This window comes from Xenopus laevis, chromosome 6S, assembly GCF_017654675.1.
Source record: "Xenopus laevis strain J_2021 chromosome 6S, Xenopus_laevis_v10.1, whole genome shotgun sequence".
NCBI classification, from domain to species: domain Eukaryota; kingdom Metazoa; phylum Chordata; class Amphibia; order Anura; family Pipidae; genus Xenopus; species Xenopus laevis.
Genome location: NC_054382.1, coordinates 79,202,007 through 79,218,196, shown reverse-complemented (window position 1 = coordinate 79,218,196; position 16,190 = coordinate 79,202,007). Strand labels below are relative to the sequence as shown.

The 16,190-nt window shown below is 40.9% G+C and overlaps 1 protein-coding gene across 1 annotated transcript; it reads right to left on the bottom strand.

The window, feature by feature from the left end:
• Positions 1–533: 533 nt before the first annotated feature.
• Positions 534–12,129, bottom strand: LOC108704447. The gene is made up of 5 exons (XM_041567690.1): positions 10,790–12,129; positions 9,732–9,866; positions 9,580–9,639; positions 8,024–8,250; positions 534–1,297 (listed from the first exon to the last, which is right to left on the bottom strand). The coding sequence occupies exons 1-5, from the start codon at positions 12,084–12,086 to the stop codon at positions 1,049–1,051; spliced, it is 1,968 nt and encodes a 655-aa protein (XP_041423624.1). The 5' UTR covers positions 12,087–12,129; the 3' UTR covers positions 534–1,048.
• Positions 12,130–16,190: the final 4,061 nt, after the last annotated feature.

Here is a 16,190-nt window from a genome sequence, read left to right as displayed (position 1 = left end):
GTCATAGAGCTAACCATAGAAATTTTCAGTTGCAAACTAGAAAAGAATCCTGTTAACCTCTTGCTCCACATGGATAGACATGTTACACAGAAATTTGGGGGAGATGGTAGCAGTTCAAAGAGAAAAATCATTGAAAAGTATTCTACCACTAAGAACGCCAAGGCTATTACCTTTCACCTCTTCCTCCACCCCCCCATCTACTTACATTTTTATATTTCTTCTCATTTGCTTATTATTTTAAGCCCCTCTTTTCTAACCTACTCCCCCCATCTTAAGAATGACGCAGCTCACAGCCTCAGTTGGACTGTTTCACTATTTTAGTGTTATTTATGTTTGACACATTGGGGTACATTTATCAATGCTGGGCAAATTTGCCCATGGGCTGTTACCTATAGCAACCAATCAGATTGCTGCATTCATTGTTCTTCTTGCAGCTGGCTTTAAAAAGCTAATCACTGATTGGTTGCTATAGGTAACAGCCCATGGGCAAATTTGCCCAGTGTTGATAAATGAGCCCCAGTATGTTTGTTGAAAACGAATACAATTATAATACAATAAAGTGTGCATTTAGCACACAAACTTATGCTTGAAGTGTACTTGTAGAAAAAGGAATAAGTAACTAACAATCAAATTTCCCACTGCAGACAAAGATGTATAGTATGTACAGTATGATAGAATTGAAGCTTTAGTACACGTTTCTTTAAAGTAGCCCAAGACAGAGGTATGGGCAAATTTTTATTTTGGCAAAAGCAAAAAAGGTTGTTAAAGCAAATGCACTTCAATACTAAACTGCTTTTTCAGATGTTATTGGAAAGGGCACCGCTAGATGTTATGGTGATGTCCCTCAGTGAGAAGAATGCAGCAGTGGTTTATGAGGTTTTTTGAAATAATGGGACTTCTTGTTTGGTAATCAGTCAAATTGGATCATGTAGCGAAACATGTCCTGAAGCAATGTATTCAGTAACAGTTTGTGGCCACAATGGAACTGGGTGAAGAAGTATTGGCCATTAGGGGCTTGAAAGCAACAGCAGGGACACAGATTTGAGACCTACTTGCCCTTTTTATTGGGCCTTCCCCTAGTCCGTTGAGAAATACGTCGGGGAGGCGCATGAGAGGGTTCAGGGACGGTCTCCTCAGTAGACCTGGCAGAAGTAGGCACATGCAGTGCTTGTTCTAGGGCTGTCAACAGGGCATTGTTGCGCCGGTCCGCATTTGACTGCCATTCTAGATGCTGCTTCTGAGCCTCCAACCTCCATTCATGCAGTTCCACTTTTAAGTTTTTGAGTTCCTGACTCACCTGGATCACAGTCGGCGGGTCACCATATGATGGTATTTTTAGTAATACCATTTTTGACCTCGTGTAAGACAAAACTCAGTAAAGGAAAACCTTTAGTAATAGTCAGGCAATTTATTCTTACATAATACAACATAACAGTTTTGTCTGGGTAAGCTGTTGGAGTAACACACAGAATGTCAGCCAAGGACTTACCAAAGACCCACCTCTTGGTCCAAGCGTTATATAACTTTCAGAAGGCATTTACAGTAATTATGACAAGGGGTTCACGGAAATACCATACATGGTCCGGCGAGGAGACTTACTGGCATATATTTGTACATTCCTGTAAGATGTGCAGTTTTGCAACATAAGAGTTTCTGGTTCCAACTGTCCACAGCCTCGTAAACATCTGTTGGCTAAACATAGCCATTGTGGTACAGACAGCTATTGAGCAACACTTCTGCAAAAGGGCATAAGAGACATGCTGACACTCTGGAATTCAAGTAACAGAGTGGGGATCATTTATTTGTATGGCCTAGTATAAACTATATGAGTGACCATTGTCCACAGTAGACCATTTAGCCCTTTTTAGTCCATCCTGCCTTGGGCCCTATAGCGTTATGGCGTCATAGAGGGTGGGGGTGACAACTATCAACCCTCTGACACTAGCCATTCGTCCGTCTTAGGATTTAGACCGTTCCAGATATACATTATAATAACAGCAGCCACAGGGTCTGCTTCCTCTGTAGTTACGCCCCTGCACTGGGTGTGTACATCTCAGCTAGCAGCAATTATCTCACCTTGTGAAATGTGCATTTTGTGTCTGGATGCTAAAAAATTTTTCTAATAGCTGAAGCATCATAACAGAATTAACATCCCTTCAATAAAGAAACAAAAAAAGACCCACTTTCCATAGCAACAAGGTGTTGCCAACATGGTGAGATTAAATCTGACTACACATTTTTTTAAAAATACATTGGCATATTGCTTGTTATTGAAGTTTCAAGTGCATCCAGTTTCTACAGTATGAAGCTGAAAGCTTCAGTACTATTGTGGTGGTTGTAAAGGTCATTGTTGACCTTCTGCACCTTAGCACCCAAGGTAAAGATGGCAAACATACTGTATATGCCTATATGCAGTAAAAAACTCAAGAACACAACAATAATGAATAGAGTATATGGAGTAGAGTGTTTGCAAACCCATAGACTATATGGCTTTACATCTGCTAAAATCCCTATTAAGGTTGCCATATCACCAAAACAACACTTGATGCACAGAACGTTGATCATTATGGTGGATACATTCTCAGTGGTTGCTCAGAAACCATAGTAGCATATATCATGCAATTAAGTAATTACTAATTAACAGTATAGAATGAGGATGTAATAATCTGTTTTATTTTAACATGTGACATGGCACAGATTAAAGAGCAACCTGGATTAAAGAGCAGCTGTCAGGACCCTGCCAGCCAGTGTCATCAATTTCAGGTTAAAGGCAAGATATTTTGTCGCTGCAAACAGGTTCTTCTTTTTGGTTGGCTTAGTATTGGCAAACATGGAGGTCACATGCACACAATGCAGTATGTCAAAAATTTCACCTAGCTACTAGCCAATCAGAGGACTCTGATCTGCAGCTATTGAGAATAACTGTGAAGAGAGGAGGATCCTAGAGGCACAAGACAGTGTGGAGAACCAACAGCTTGGATAGGATAAAGCCAGACCTCCAATAATACAGTAAGCATATTATGTTCCAAAGACACGGGAATATTAGAGCAGTGGTATATTTATAGCAAACTATCTTGAGTGCATTTACCATTGGGAGATTTTGGCTAACTGTAATATGTACCAGCATTGTATAAAAAAAATACTGAGTGAAACTTTTTTGAATTCAAGATGATGTTGATTTGATATTTGGTTGCAGAGGAATTCTGTTTCAAGAACATATTGAAAGCTCATTAATGAGCAACCTGGTCTTGCTCAGGATTGGCACAATATGTGAACAGAGATCCAAAAAAAATGATTTTGCAGTCTCACTCTGGTTTGAATTGTGCCACAAATGGTATTGATGTTGTTATGTGAAATACGTTGGCTTTTTAGCACTGGCAGAATGTGATTAACACAATATGGTGGATAAAATTGCAATGTAAATTTGTAGCTGGTGGTAAAGTAAACAGACTAATTATATTAACTGTACTTTTAAAATAAATACAAACATTGCAGATGCAGACCACAAGAAACCATGTCACCATGTCCTATATTTCTGAAAACTCAGATCTAACCGCTACAAAGGTTTTTTTCAATGTTTTCTTACCTTGAATATGATGTGATCAAAAGGTGGTCTAATACAGTTTCCATCTGCCACTAATCAGATGCTTGCTTCCATTTGTTTTAGTGCACCCAACCAATAAAACCTTATTTCTGAATGTTTCTGGACTGGTACAGCAGCATGTGAGGGTCACATCAGATGGGGGGGGGGGGGGAAGTAGCATGGTGGCAACACAGTAGTGTGGGTGTGGAGTGGCTCTTACCAGACCAGATTCAGTTGGATGAGAAACACTTATGGCATTACATACTGTATCACGTGAAAACTACATTCAAGTCAATGGGGAAATTGGGAAATTAATTAGGAGAGGAATTGGCTTTACTGGTTTTGATTCTGCAAGAAAATGAACTTTGTCTGCTGGTTGAATACAAGCTTGGTTTTCATAATTCTTAAATGGCATTCTCCTGCAAATTAGATGCATATATAAAGTCCAAAACTTCCAAATACAATTAACTTTAGCTCAGTTTAAACTTTGCCCAATTTATTCCCATTCAGAGGGGTCCGTTTACTAAAGTGCGGTAAATCTGACTTTAAGTTTCCGCATGTTATCGCTGAGAATATTTTTACGCCAGAATATTCGCAGCGACTACGTTTACTAAACAGCGATGCGCTCAGAAGTCATTGCGATCACTTGCGGTAACTACGTTAAGGAACCAGCTTACGTTAGCGGTAATTTTAGCGAGTTGCGAATTTTCTGGCGAAAAATTACGTTTTTGCGAATATTTATGCTATAAAATAGTCTTGTTTTATGGCGGTTATTATGGCAATTTTTACTGTGACATTTATGGCCAGAAATGCATCTTCAAAACTCAAACTTTATTGACTGATGATTATACCATCCAACAATATCACCAGAGTAACACCAATCAAACATTTATGCATCATATAAACCCTTCTGCCAATAGAATCATAGGAACAAGAAATGATACCAGTCAATTTCTTCGCTTCATAGAAATTCACAGTTTAATGTCGCCAATCACAATGAAACCAAACAAGTGTAGAGGCTGACGAATCCTTGGACTATGATGCCCGCTGCCAATAATACGCCTCTGAGCTGAAACTGCTGCTGTTGCACCAGATAGAAGCAGAAGCCAAAACATCCTGTCAGCAATAGCTACAGATCTCTCTCCTGTCAGCAAAGAATGATGGGTAAAAAAAAAAAACAAAAAACAGTATTATGGGATATTTCCTGCCCCTTGAGAATTTTCTGGCTAAAAAAATACTTTTACGCCACTATATAGGTGGCGGTAAAAGTTTGCGAATATTCTGGCTTTAATTTTGTCTTTAGCACATTTTGCAGTTTAGTAAACCATGCGTTAATGTGTACGTAGCGTTATTTGCAGCGAATGCGATAACTGGTGAACAATTATTCTTGCGCAAGAAAATTCGCAAATTTATATTTACCGCAGGTTAGTAAACTGGCGATAACATATTTGGCGAAAATTCTGTCTATATATTGTGCGAATATTTTTAACGCACTTTAGTAAACGGACCCCTAAGAGACTTCTTTTAAGGCTTCACATCAGTAATAGACCTTACACTTGTGTATTGACAAATGTAAACTCCAGGAGGTAACACCATTTGCTCCTATTGATCTCACACTACTATAAAGGGCTTTAGCACACAGGCAGATTCGGAGATATTTAGTTGCCAGGCGATTAATCGCCTCTTCTTCGGGACGAACTGCCTTCCCCTGCTAAAATGAAAGATCGCCTGCGGCAATGCTCTCGCGGCGATTCGATTTCCGAAGTCGCCTCACGAAGAAACTTCAGGCGACTTTGAAAATCGAAGCGAGTGCATTGCTGCAGCCGATTTTTCATTTTAGCAGGGGGAAGGCAGTTCGGGAAAATTGTCGCCCCGAAGAAGAGGTGATTAGTCGCCAGGCGACTAAATCTCTCCGAATTAGCCCGTGTGCTAAAGCCCTAACAGTCTGGTACAAGAACCTATGGCTCATTCACAACATTTGATACTATCTGTGCCCTCGCTGAACCACCCAAACAAAAACCATTATCACATAATATACCTGTGCCTATACAACAGATGATCCAACACAACTTTAATTTATATACTTTTGAAACACAGATTTAAAAACTGGGTTTTCAGAGGTACAGGCTGACAACATCATATGGAAACTTTTTGCCAGCTCTTGATGTAACCATTTCCAACAATTGAATTGAACTGATTTAAGGACATGTGGGGCCCCTAGGCTACATCCACAAACGGCCCCCTTCTAGGCTTCTGCTGGGTCCCACAGAACCAGGCACAAATGCAACCAAGCTCTCTCTATGTTGGGTCAGGTTCAGCACATACCAGTGACATACAGTAACTGGGTGGATGCACACACACACGCAATTGCCTTCCTTCTCCCAGCAGGTGAGCTAGGCCAGATGCAGCAGCTCAAATAAAATAAATATTACAAGAAAATACAAAGGGCTCTCTGATCAAACTGGGCCCCTAGCCTCTATTCCTGTTAAAGGGACAGTAACACCAAAAAATGGAAGCGTTTTAAAGGAATGACAATACAACATAATGTAATCCTGTACGGTTACAACTGATGTGTTTTTATCAGAAACACAGCAAAGTCCGCCTGCACACCCTGGCCCTCCACGAGTGAATTTTGGTTGACAATAAACACGTAGGGGACACTCCCCCTTTGCAAACGCTGCTGTGTGCCAGTACTTCGTTTGGATATTTATCAGAAACACAACTCTACTTTATATAAACAAGCTGCTGTGTAGACATGGGGGTAGCCATTAAGGAATGTGCGATACACCATAGGTATCAGATAAGCTCTGAAGAATTCCATTGTATACTACAGAGTTTCTGTTATCTGTTGTGTATTCTGTGCTTTTTCTCTTTTTTCAGCATTGAATGGCTGCCCCCCATGGCTACACAGCAGCTTTTTTATACAACTATAATAGTCTTTCTGATGTTAACACACAAGTTGTACTAGTGCAACACTACATTACATTAGAATTTCATTCATTAAAACTATTTTTTGTTGTTGTTACTGTTCCTTTAATAGTTTATCCTAATGCATCTGATATGATATTGGAGATGTACTTGCAATAGAGGCACATTTGCATATCTTCTGGTATTGCCCTTTACTTTAAAACTTCTTGAGGCAGGTCATAGAGCTATCCATAGAAATTTTCAGTTGCAAACTAGAAAAGAATCCTGTTAACCTCTTGCTCCACATGGATAGACATGTTACACAGAAATTTGGGGGAGATGGTAGCAGTTCAAAGAGAAAAATCATTGAAAAGTATTCTACCACTAAGAACGCCAAGGCTATTACCTTTCACCTCTTCCTCCACCCCCCCATCTACTTACATTTTTATATTTCTTCTCATTTGCTTATTATTTTAAGCCCCTCTTTTCTAACCTACTCCCCCCATCTTAAGAATGACGCAGCTCACAGCCTCAGTTGGACTGTTTCACTATTTTAGTGTTATTTATGTTTGACACATTGGGGTACATTTATCAATGCTGGGCAAATTTGCCCATGGGCTGTTACCTATAGCAACCAATCAGATTGCTGCATTCATTGTTCTTCTTGCAGCTGGCTTTAAAAAGCTAATCACTGATTGGTTGCTATAGGTAACAGCCCATGGGCAAATTTGCCCAGTGTTGATAAATGAGCCCCAGTATGTTTGTTGAAAACGAATACAATTATAATACAATAAAGTGTGCATTTAGCACACAAACTTATGCTTGAAGTGTACTTGTAGAAAAAGGAATAAGTAACTAACAATCAAATTTCCCACTGCAGACAAAGATGTATAGTATGTACAGTATGATAGAATTGAAGCTTTAGTACACGTTTCTTTAAAGTAGCCCAAGACAGAGGTATGGGCAAATTTTTATTTTGGCAAAAGCAAAAAAGGTTGTTAAAGCAAATGCACTTCAATACTAAACTGCTTTTTCAGATGTTATTGGAAAGGGCACCGCTAGATGTTATGGTGATGTCCCTCAGTGAGAAGAATGCAGCAATGGTTTATGAGGTTTTTTGAAATAATGGGACTTCTTGTTTGGTAATCAGTCAAATTGGATCATGTAGCGAAACATGTCCTGAAGCAATGTATTCAGTAACAGTTTGTGGCCACAATGGAACTGGGTGAAGAAGTATTGGCCATTAGGGGCTTGAAAGCAACAGCAGGGACACAGATTTGAGACCTACTTGCCCTTTTTATTGGGCCTTCCCCTAGTCCGTTGAGAAACACGTCGGGGAGGCGCATGAGAGGGTTCAGGGACGGTCTCCTCAGTAGACCTGGCAGAAGTAGGCACATGCAGTGCTTGTTCTAGGGCTGTCAACAGGGCATTGTTGCGCCGGTCCGCATTTGACTGCCATTCTAGATGCTGCTTCTGAGCCTCCAACCTCCATTCATGCAGTTCCACTTTTAAGTTTTTGAGTTCCTGACTCACCACAGCCATTTCCCATCTCAGGTCAAGTAGATGACCATCGACGCGGGCCATCCAGCGCCTGAGGCGGAGATTATGTCTGCGTTGGTGCACGAATGAAGGCTGGAACACAGCAGACAAGCAAGCAGATGTCCATAGAGCCTCTGTTGGGAAATCCAAAGATGTCTCATCCAGTCCTTGCCCTTGCCCCTGTTCACGTCCCCTGGCAGCAGCAACAGATGCAGCAGCAGCTATTAGGGTAAAAAATAAATAAATTAAAAAGTATATTTGTATAAGTTAAAGGATTTCCGTGTTTTTTGGAATCGCTTTTAGCAACATTTGCCAATTAAAAAAGAACAAAACTAACCATTGTTGCTATGGACTAATGAAAGGTAGTTTAAACCACAAATATGTCAGTATGATTTTTTTAAGCCAAAAAAGACTAAGTTAAGAGACTAGCAAAATAAAAGTAGTTATAGTGACTACAATCAATCACAAAATTAATTTACATAAACCCAACAGATTAGTAAAACATATTGCTTTAAAAAAAGCACTCTGCTTCCTCATATGGAAACATATACTACTTCCTGCGGCAGAGAGTAAGGACTAAGACAATAGCACAAGGCAGGCTAGAGGAAAAGGGGGTAGGTCGGGCAGATGACAAGTTAGTACAAATTTACCAGCAAGTACATTTTTGATAAATTTGGAATACCGGCCTGACCCTTGCTGGTATTTTGCCGGCTTGGCCGGTGAAATCCAGGCCGGATGGTAACCCTAACAAATCTCTCGAAATGCCATCCCCTTGGCCAACATTTAAAATCACTGCAAGTAAATTACTTGTTGAGATTTTGCTTAATTGCTTAAGACTTAAATTTCAGTTAATCCAGATTGTGGCAAGCAATCTAATTTACAGGTTAGCAAATGTCAAGTGTCAGCACTAGTTTATTTGAGCTACCCAAGAACCGAGGACTCCTCAGATAGGAAAAAAAAGTGCTCTTCTGTACTGATTTTCTTTCCTTTTATGTATTTTACTCATTTCCTCTTGATTACTAAAGCCTGCCTATCTGCGTGCCTTTCCTGTACTAAGGATCTACTCCAGCCCAGGGGGGTTGAAAGGTTAATCTTGCAAGCAGTCCTAGCACAGATTCCAGGCAGTTTAAACTTTTAGTATGATGTAGACCATGATATTCTAAAACAATTTGCAACTAATTTCCATTTTTTATTATTTGTATTTTTTGAGTTTAGCTTTTTTTTTTTTTTTTTTTTATAATTTCAGCAATCTGGTTACTAGGGTCCCAGTTTCCCTAGCAGCCATGCATAGATTTGAACAAGGGATTGCATCTGAATAGAAGGCTCTTAATAAAAACAATGACTAAAAATAAAAAATAAAAATTAAAAAAATTGCAATAACAAAAAAAGTTCCTACATCACCAACACAACTCTCCCTTCAGTGCAAATCATCCCTCCTGGCTGCCACTGCTGATCCTGCCCCAAACCACTCTGCAGTTCATATCTCAAAACTTCTGCCTACCTCTAGTTCCAAACAAGGGTTAATTGTTAATTTTAATTACTTTACTTACGTCTGGGGGACTTCACAGGCAGTGTGGACAAGGACTGGTGGTGGTATCCAACTTGTTGTTCTGAGAAAAATAAAAAAGATTATATATAAGAATGTTTTCCAAAAAAAGGGCAATTATCTTCACTGTTCACCAAAATTCTTGCAAGTACTTGCCTTGACATTCAATAGGCTCCTGTACGCCTGCCTCACTGGGATTCAGTGGCTGTGCCAATGCCGCTACAGTGGCCTGCTGAGAGGTCTGTCCCCTGTACATGTCTGTTGGTCTGTGATGCTGTCTTGCTGCTTGGGCTACAAGTTGAAGTAGTTAACATTTAAAAACTTAGTATGATGTAGACTGTTATACAATTTGCAGTTGGTCTTTTTATTTTTGGTTTTTCAGCTTCTTATTTATAACATTTCCAGTAGTAGTAGCAGCAGCTTTTCAGTAGCTATCCGATTGCTAGGGTCTTATTTTCCCTAGCAACCAGGCAGTTTAAATGAGATGCAAAATAGACAATATTGTGTGTGCTTCAACTACCTTATTTAACCTTGTAGGTTGGGTGCATAGCCATCTGGAAACCCTTGCCAGGGGTTTGCATAGACATACAGGAAAAAATACTGCTGCAGCACCTCTTTGAATTTATTATGTCAAACAACCAGGTAACGTTTCGGGCTTACGATTGCCCTTTCTCAAGGGCAAGTTGTTTAAATGAGAGACTTATATAAATAGGGGATAGTACTCCCATTTAAAAGCTGGAAAGAGGCAGAAAAGCAAAGCACATTAAAAAAAAAAAAAAAAAAAAAAACCACCTATAAAAACAAATAAGGGCAACTGAAAGATTGCTAGAAATATATATATTCTATAACATACTAAATGTTAATGTGAACCACCCTTTTAACAAAAGTACCAAGAAAGGTTAACAATGTTTAAAAACAAGTAATGTAAACTTTCTAGGTTTCTATTTTTGGCTGTGGCTAGTTTCATTTGGAGGAAAACACATAAAAGTTGCAATCTTATAAAAGCTGGAGGGACAGCAGTTTATATGAATAGATGTCAGCTGATCCCACCACAAGTGATGGCTAATGAAGTTCTATCTATTTTTATCAGCGGGTGTGAAAGAGAAAGAAAAGAAAGGCTGAAAAATACCACATGTCCAAACTTTTCAGCATAGCTAACAAGCAGACATTTTAACAAATAAAAAATGAGATAACTTGTAAACAATCAAACTTACGTCTCCGATCCGTGTCCCAGAATTCAGCTTCAAACCCTTGGCACACCTCTTCACCCATGGTCTCCAAAAGGTGGCGCTCATAAGGCCTCAGCCTGAGTGGTGGTAGAGGCCCTCCTCCAGCCTTCTGGCGTTTAGTCCTCCGGACCATAAATTTCTTCCTAATGTATCGCTTCAGGTCGCTGAAGCGCTTGTATGCAGTGTGTCCATCACGGTGCACAGTACTTACAGATGTTACACATTCCGCTACCTCCTGCCAGAGATGTTTGCGCCTGGCAGGAGTGATCCAATGCGACCGAGTACCAAACAACAAGTCCCACTGTCTGATCACCTCATTGACCAATGCTGCATTCTCCTCACTGCTAAACCGGGGACCAAGTTTATAGATGGGCCCTTCTTCGTTCTCCTCCTCGGTCTCCTCCTCTCTAGGACGCCTGGTGGCAGGTACAGGGGACAATGTCCTCCACCGCTGTGAGCCACTAGCTGCTGGCCTTTCCTTCTCCTGGGACCTACATCCTGATGCATTTCTCTCCTCATTCCCCCAGGACCCCCTACCTACTGATGCCTTTCTTTTCTCATTCCCCCGGGACCCCCTTTCTACTGATCTTACCTCTTCCCTTCCCGGGGACCCACCTTCTGTTGCCCTGCCTTTCCCTCCACCCTGGGTCCCCCATGCTGCTGCCCTATACTCCCCCTTACCCTGGGAACCACATCCTGCTGCCCTTTCATCTCCCCTCCCCTGGGAACTCCATCCTGTTGCCCTACCCATTTCCCTCTCCTGTGACCCCCTTCCTGTTGCCCTTCCATCCTCCCTCCCATGGGGGCCTCTTGCTGCTGTCCTTTCATTCTCCCTCCCCTGTGACTCCATTGTTACTGCCCTTCCATCCTTCCTCCACTGGGACGATATTGCTGCTGCCCTTACCTCCTCCCTCCCATGGGATCCCTTTCCTGATGCCCTTTTCTCCTGCCCCCTCTCCCAGAACTCTTCTACCTCCTCCCCCCACAATGGGTCATGGGCTCTTTCCCTCCTTTCCCTTCCTGTGTCCCTACTCCTATCCCAGGTGCTGCTGCCCCCCTGCCCATCTTCCTCCTCCCAACTCCTTTCCTTTCCTCGGACTAACCTGTTGTATGCCCTAATAGATTTCTCCCCCTGGGGCTCAGGACTTGTTTCAGAGAAATATTCCTCCTCTGAGTCCCCCTCAAACAAGTCCTGAGTCCCCCCACACCAATATTCACTCGCCTTCCAATGCTCACCCTCTTTCCATGCCCTCTCCTTCTTCCCCTTACCCCTGCTGGCCATTTTTGCAAACTGGCTTTTTTTGGCAGCTCTGACAATCACCTTCTTCTGCAATTTCCAAAATGCAAAAGAGCCAAACACACACAAATGCTCCTAAAATACCTGCTGGAGGACTTAATATGGTCGTTAATAATCATGTGTGGTAGATGATCTGACAGAACAAAAGACACCTGAGCTTAAAATAAATAATGAGTTAATGGTTTGTATTGGAAATTCTTCCCTTTCTTTTAATTTCAAACAATACTAACTAACACAGAACAAACTTGATCCTGCCTCCTTTTTTTTTTTTTTTGCAACATTTTGGATAGTAAGAATAATGTCTTTGCCAGTTAAAACATTGCATTATGAATTTTTACTTAATTTGTAAGCCTAAACCACAGAGCGCAATGCGTAGATGGGTGCATATTATGTACAGAGCTCCACAATGTTGTGGCACATACAATAAGAATCAAATGCATATAGGGTTGCCACCTCACCCCTTTAAAACTGAACACACATGGAATCCACAACTTGCATGGCTAATTAGCAACTCATTAAGGGCTCTTACAGACGAGCGATTTTACCTGCGCTCCCCATGCAGCATTTTTCCTGCGTTCGGCACCTACACGCGCCTGTGTGAGTACAGCCCCATTGGAAAAAATGTAATGCGTCTATTCCTGCACTCCCCTGCGGCTGAACGCAGAAAAACAGAACGCAGGGGAGTGCAGGTAAAATCGCTCGTCTGTAAGAACCCTTAGATGCATGCCGCAGACTGAACTGATTTATGTGCAGCCAGGCATCAAGCATCTAAATGAATTGCTAATTAGCCATGTAGGCTGTGGATTCCATGTGTTCAGATTTAAAGTGGTAAGGTGGCAACCCTAAATGCATAGCTTTCTGCATCATTCTATGCCCATTGGGGTATTTACAATATTGAAAAAAGAAAGGAGAAAACAAGGATTTAAACAGGCACTCTAATCACACAATTTATAAGTAGTAAAACTCCTTTTTTTGTGCTCATTAATTCTACTGGTCAAAATCTACCCACATAAACACGTGACCAAAGTATCAGATCACAAATTGCATATATATACATATAAATACGCAAACAGATATATTTATATCACAGCAAAAAAAAAAATAGCTCACAGTGTATATTATTTAATAGCAATTAACGTGAGAATACTTTTACCTCATCCCCAGAATAGTAACTCACGAGGCATCAGCAAATGCAGCTCACTTGCCCTTATAACATTTTGCCTGTAAGTATCCAAGGGTTAGCTAGTTGTAGCTGCTTAGGAGGTACAGGCATAATATTCTGCACAGTTGTCACACATGGGTACAGTAGAGTAACTTGAGAACCTCCCATCTCTGTCCTATACTGATTATTATTTATATGTTTGTATGCAGGATTTCAGTCCTTCTGAAGTGGTGTCAGTGGGAGCTTATCTTGATTCCTGCCTATTGTTCAATTGAAAGGCTCAGCAGACAATGCTCTATTTACATTACAGCAGCTTGTAGGAGGGAGGGGTAATGACATCACTCCATCTTGCAGTGCAGCAGTAAAGTGTGACTGAAGTTTATCAGAGCACAAGTCACATGACCTGAGGGCAGCTGGGAAATGTCAAAATGCCCCATAGCAAATTTTAAAATTAGATATAAAAAAATACATTTCTTGTTTTGAAAAACGGATTTCAATGCAGGATTCTGCTGTAGTAGCACTATTAACTGATACATTTTGTAAAAAACATGTTTTTCCACGACAGTATCCCTTTAACTACGTAGGGGTCTACTTAGGGTAGGGGGTAGGGGTTTTTTTTAGTTAAGGGTTGAATTCTTCTTTAATGTGTTCCACTGCAGGGGAGTGCAGGACAGGACAAATCTATTCAAAACACAATCTATTCTTTCTTACAAGGTTGTGCTCACACAGACTCATGTAAGTGCCAAACGCAGGTGGAATGTAATGTGATGCATCTTACATGTGTTTGTGTGAGTACAGGCCCCGTAAAATAAATAGATTGTGTTTCACCCTGCACCAGGGGCAATTCTATGTCTCTTCCAACCTGAGACGGCTCCTGCGATGCAATAATAAGAATTATTCCTTCCCGACTCCCAAGAGGGCAAATGGACCCTGGTAATACACAATCGGTAGCTCTGTTTCCTTTACAGAAATCACAGGAAAGACGATAGATTACATGACTTCTGTGATCTTCTGCTTCACTATTCATTTCACTATATGTGGAAAAGTTAAGGAATAGGGAGAACCAGAAAGGGAGAAAGGCAAGCGCCACAACTGCTTATTACTATACACCAAAGCTTTAATTTTTTTTATCAGCATGCATTATGTATTATTTATACAAATAAATATGAATTTACACATCCTTATGTCTACATTACGTTGTTTGCATAGATTTGGAACATTGGCATGAATCAGGATACAAACCATACAATGTTACTGATCAGCAAGAGCAGGGCATTCTATGAAAGATGATGCAAGAGGCTAAGACTGGCATGAAAAGTAGCACTTGATGGCTTCATGCTGGGAACTGTAGAATTAATTAGCTGCAAAACTACTATATAAATATATTGATGAATAATGAACTAGTGCAGAGCAAGAGATAGAGACTGCACACTCAGGCTTGGGAGCTTGTCCCATTTTTTGTCATTTAAACCACAACAATCAATGTTTTGAGAAGACACTCCCTACCTTCATCAGAATGATGGATGTTTTATCACATAAACAAAATGTCTAATGGAATAATGAAAAAATATAATGACCATATCGCGAAGTACAGAGGTTTATGGACATAAGATGGCAGTCTACTGTTATTTTGAAACTGAGGAACCTGTTCATGCTGTACTGTAATATACAGTTAAGACTTTGTATAGCATACAAAAGTATTTCCTGCTCTTTTGTATATTGTTGTTTTATATTGCAAGACAGACTCTAAAATGCAGCTAAAATTAGTTGGGAAGCAACTGGGTTATAATAGCTCCTTAGTAGCTTAAATGCCTATGCCGTGAGCAGGGATTTAGTAGTATAATATTAACACAGCTGCCAAATCTTATTTTCACCTGGAGCCTCCTAGATTTATGTCTCTTAGTTGAAATGGCATGGAGAGTGTTGGTTGGGGGTGTAACTGGGCATGGTCAGGTAAAGGGACATGGATAAAAATTAACCCCTCAAAGATGTCTCTGTCAACAAGCTAAACATCTGGCTATAAATGTATACCCTGTGAGAGGAATTGACTGTTTAGATTTGATTTGTATTTATTAAAATACACAAAAGCAAGAATAACCCAATAACCCAGAGTTGCCACCCGGATGGTATTTTACTGACCTAGTCAGTAAAACACCCATCGAAGGTTATAACAAATTTATAGGCAACTACGTTGCCGGTATATTTGAAATATCCTTAAATGTAGCCCTGGCCCATCCATTTAAACCCTGCTGCTCTCCTCCTGGTCGACCTTCTAGCTCTCTGTTGTGTTGTTGCTCCCCCTCCTTTACATCACCCGCTCCTTGTAAGGCCTCCATTTACATCATGCCCCCTTTCATTATGAGCGCATGCGCCATGAGATGGTAGGGAGGGAAGTAACAAAAGGGGCATGGCAGGGGAGGTAGGGGGGTGTGACAGAGGGAGGGGGGAGTGATAGAGAGGAGCAGAGAGGAGTGAGGCGAGAGCAGCAGGGGAGCGAACCACCCGGACTAGGGGTAGGCAGAAGACCTTTGAACAGGTACCTGCCCCGCACCCCCACATCTTTGGATTCTAGGCAGGTGCCTCTTCTGTCTACCCATATTTCCAACCCTGCCATGATGTCACCAGCCTGTCCCCCCTGCCTGGACCATGCAACAGCAAAAGGTGGCAACCCTATATTTTGGGCATTTTTATTATACTGTGTAAAAACCTGCAGGATAATATACCACACATAACCAGGTTTTGCATGGCGAAAAATGGCACAAAAAGGTGTAAAAGGCAAAATAACAACTGTATAACAAATCTGGTGTTTGTCTGGCGTAAAATTACACACACCTTCACAAATTCACATTTATTTTACACAGCTTTTTTCACCTTTTTTTCAACAAATTTCGTTGTACACAGCATAATAAATATGCCCCTTAGTGTTT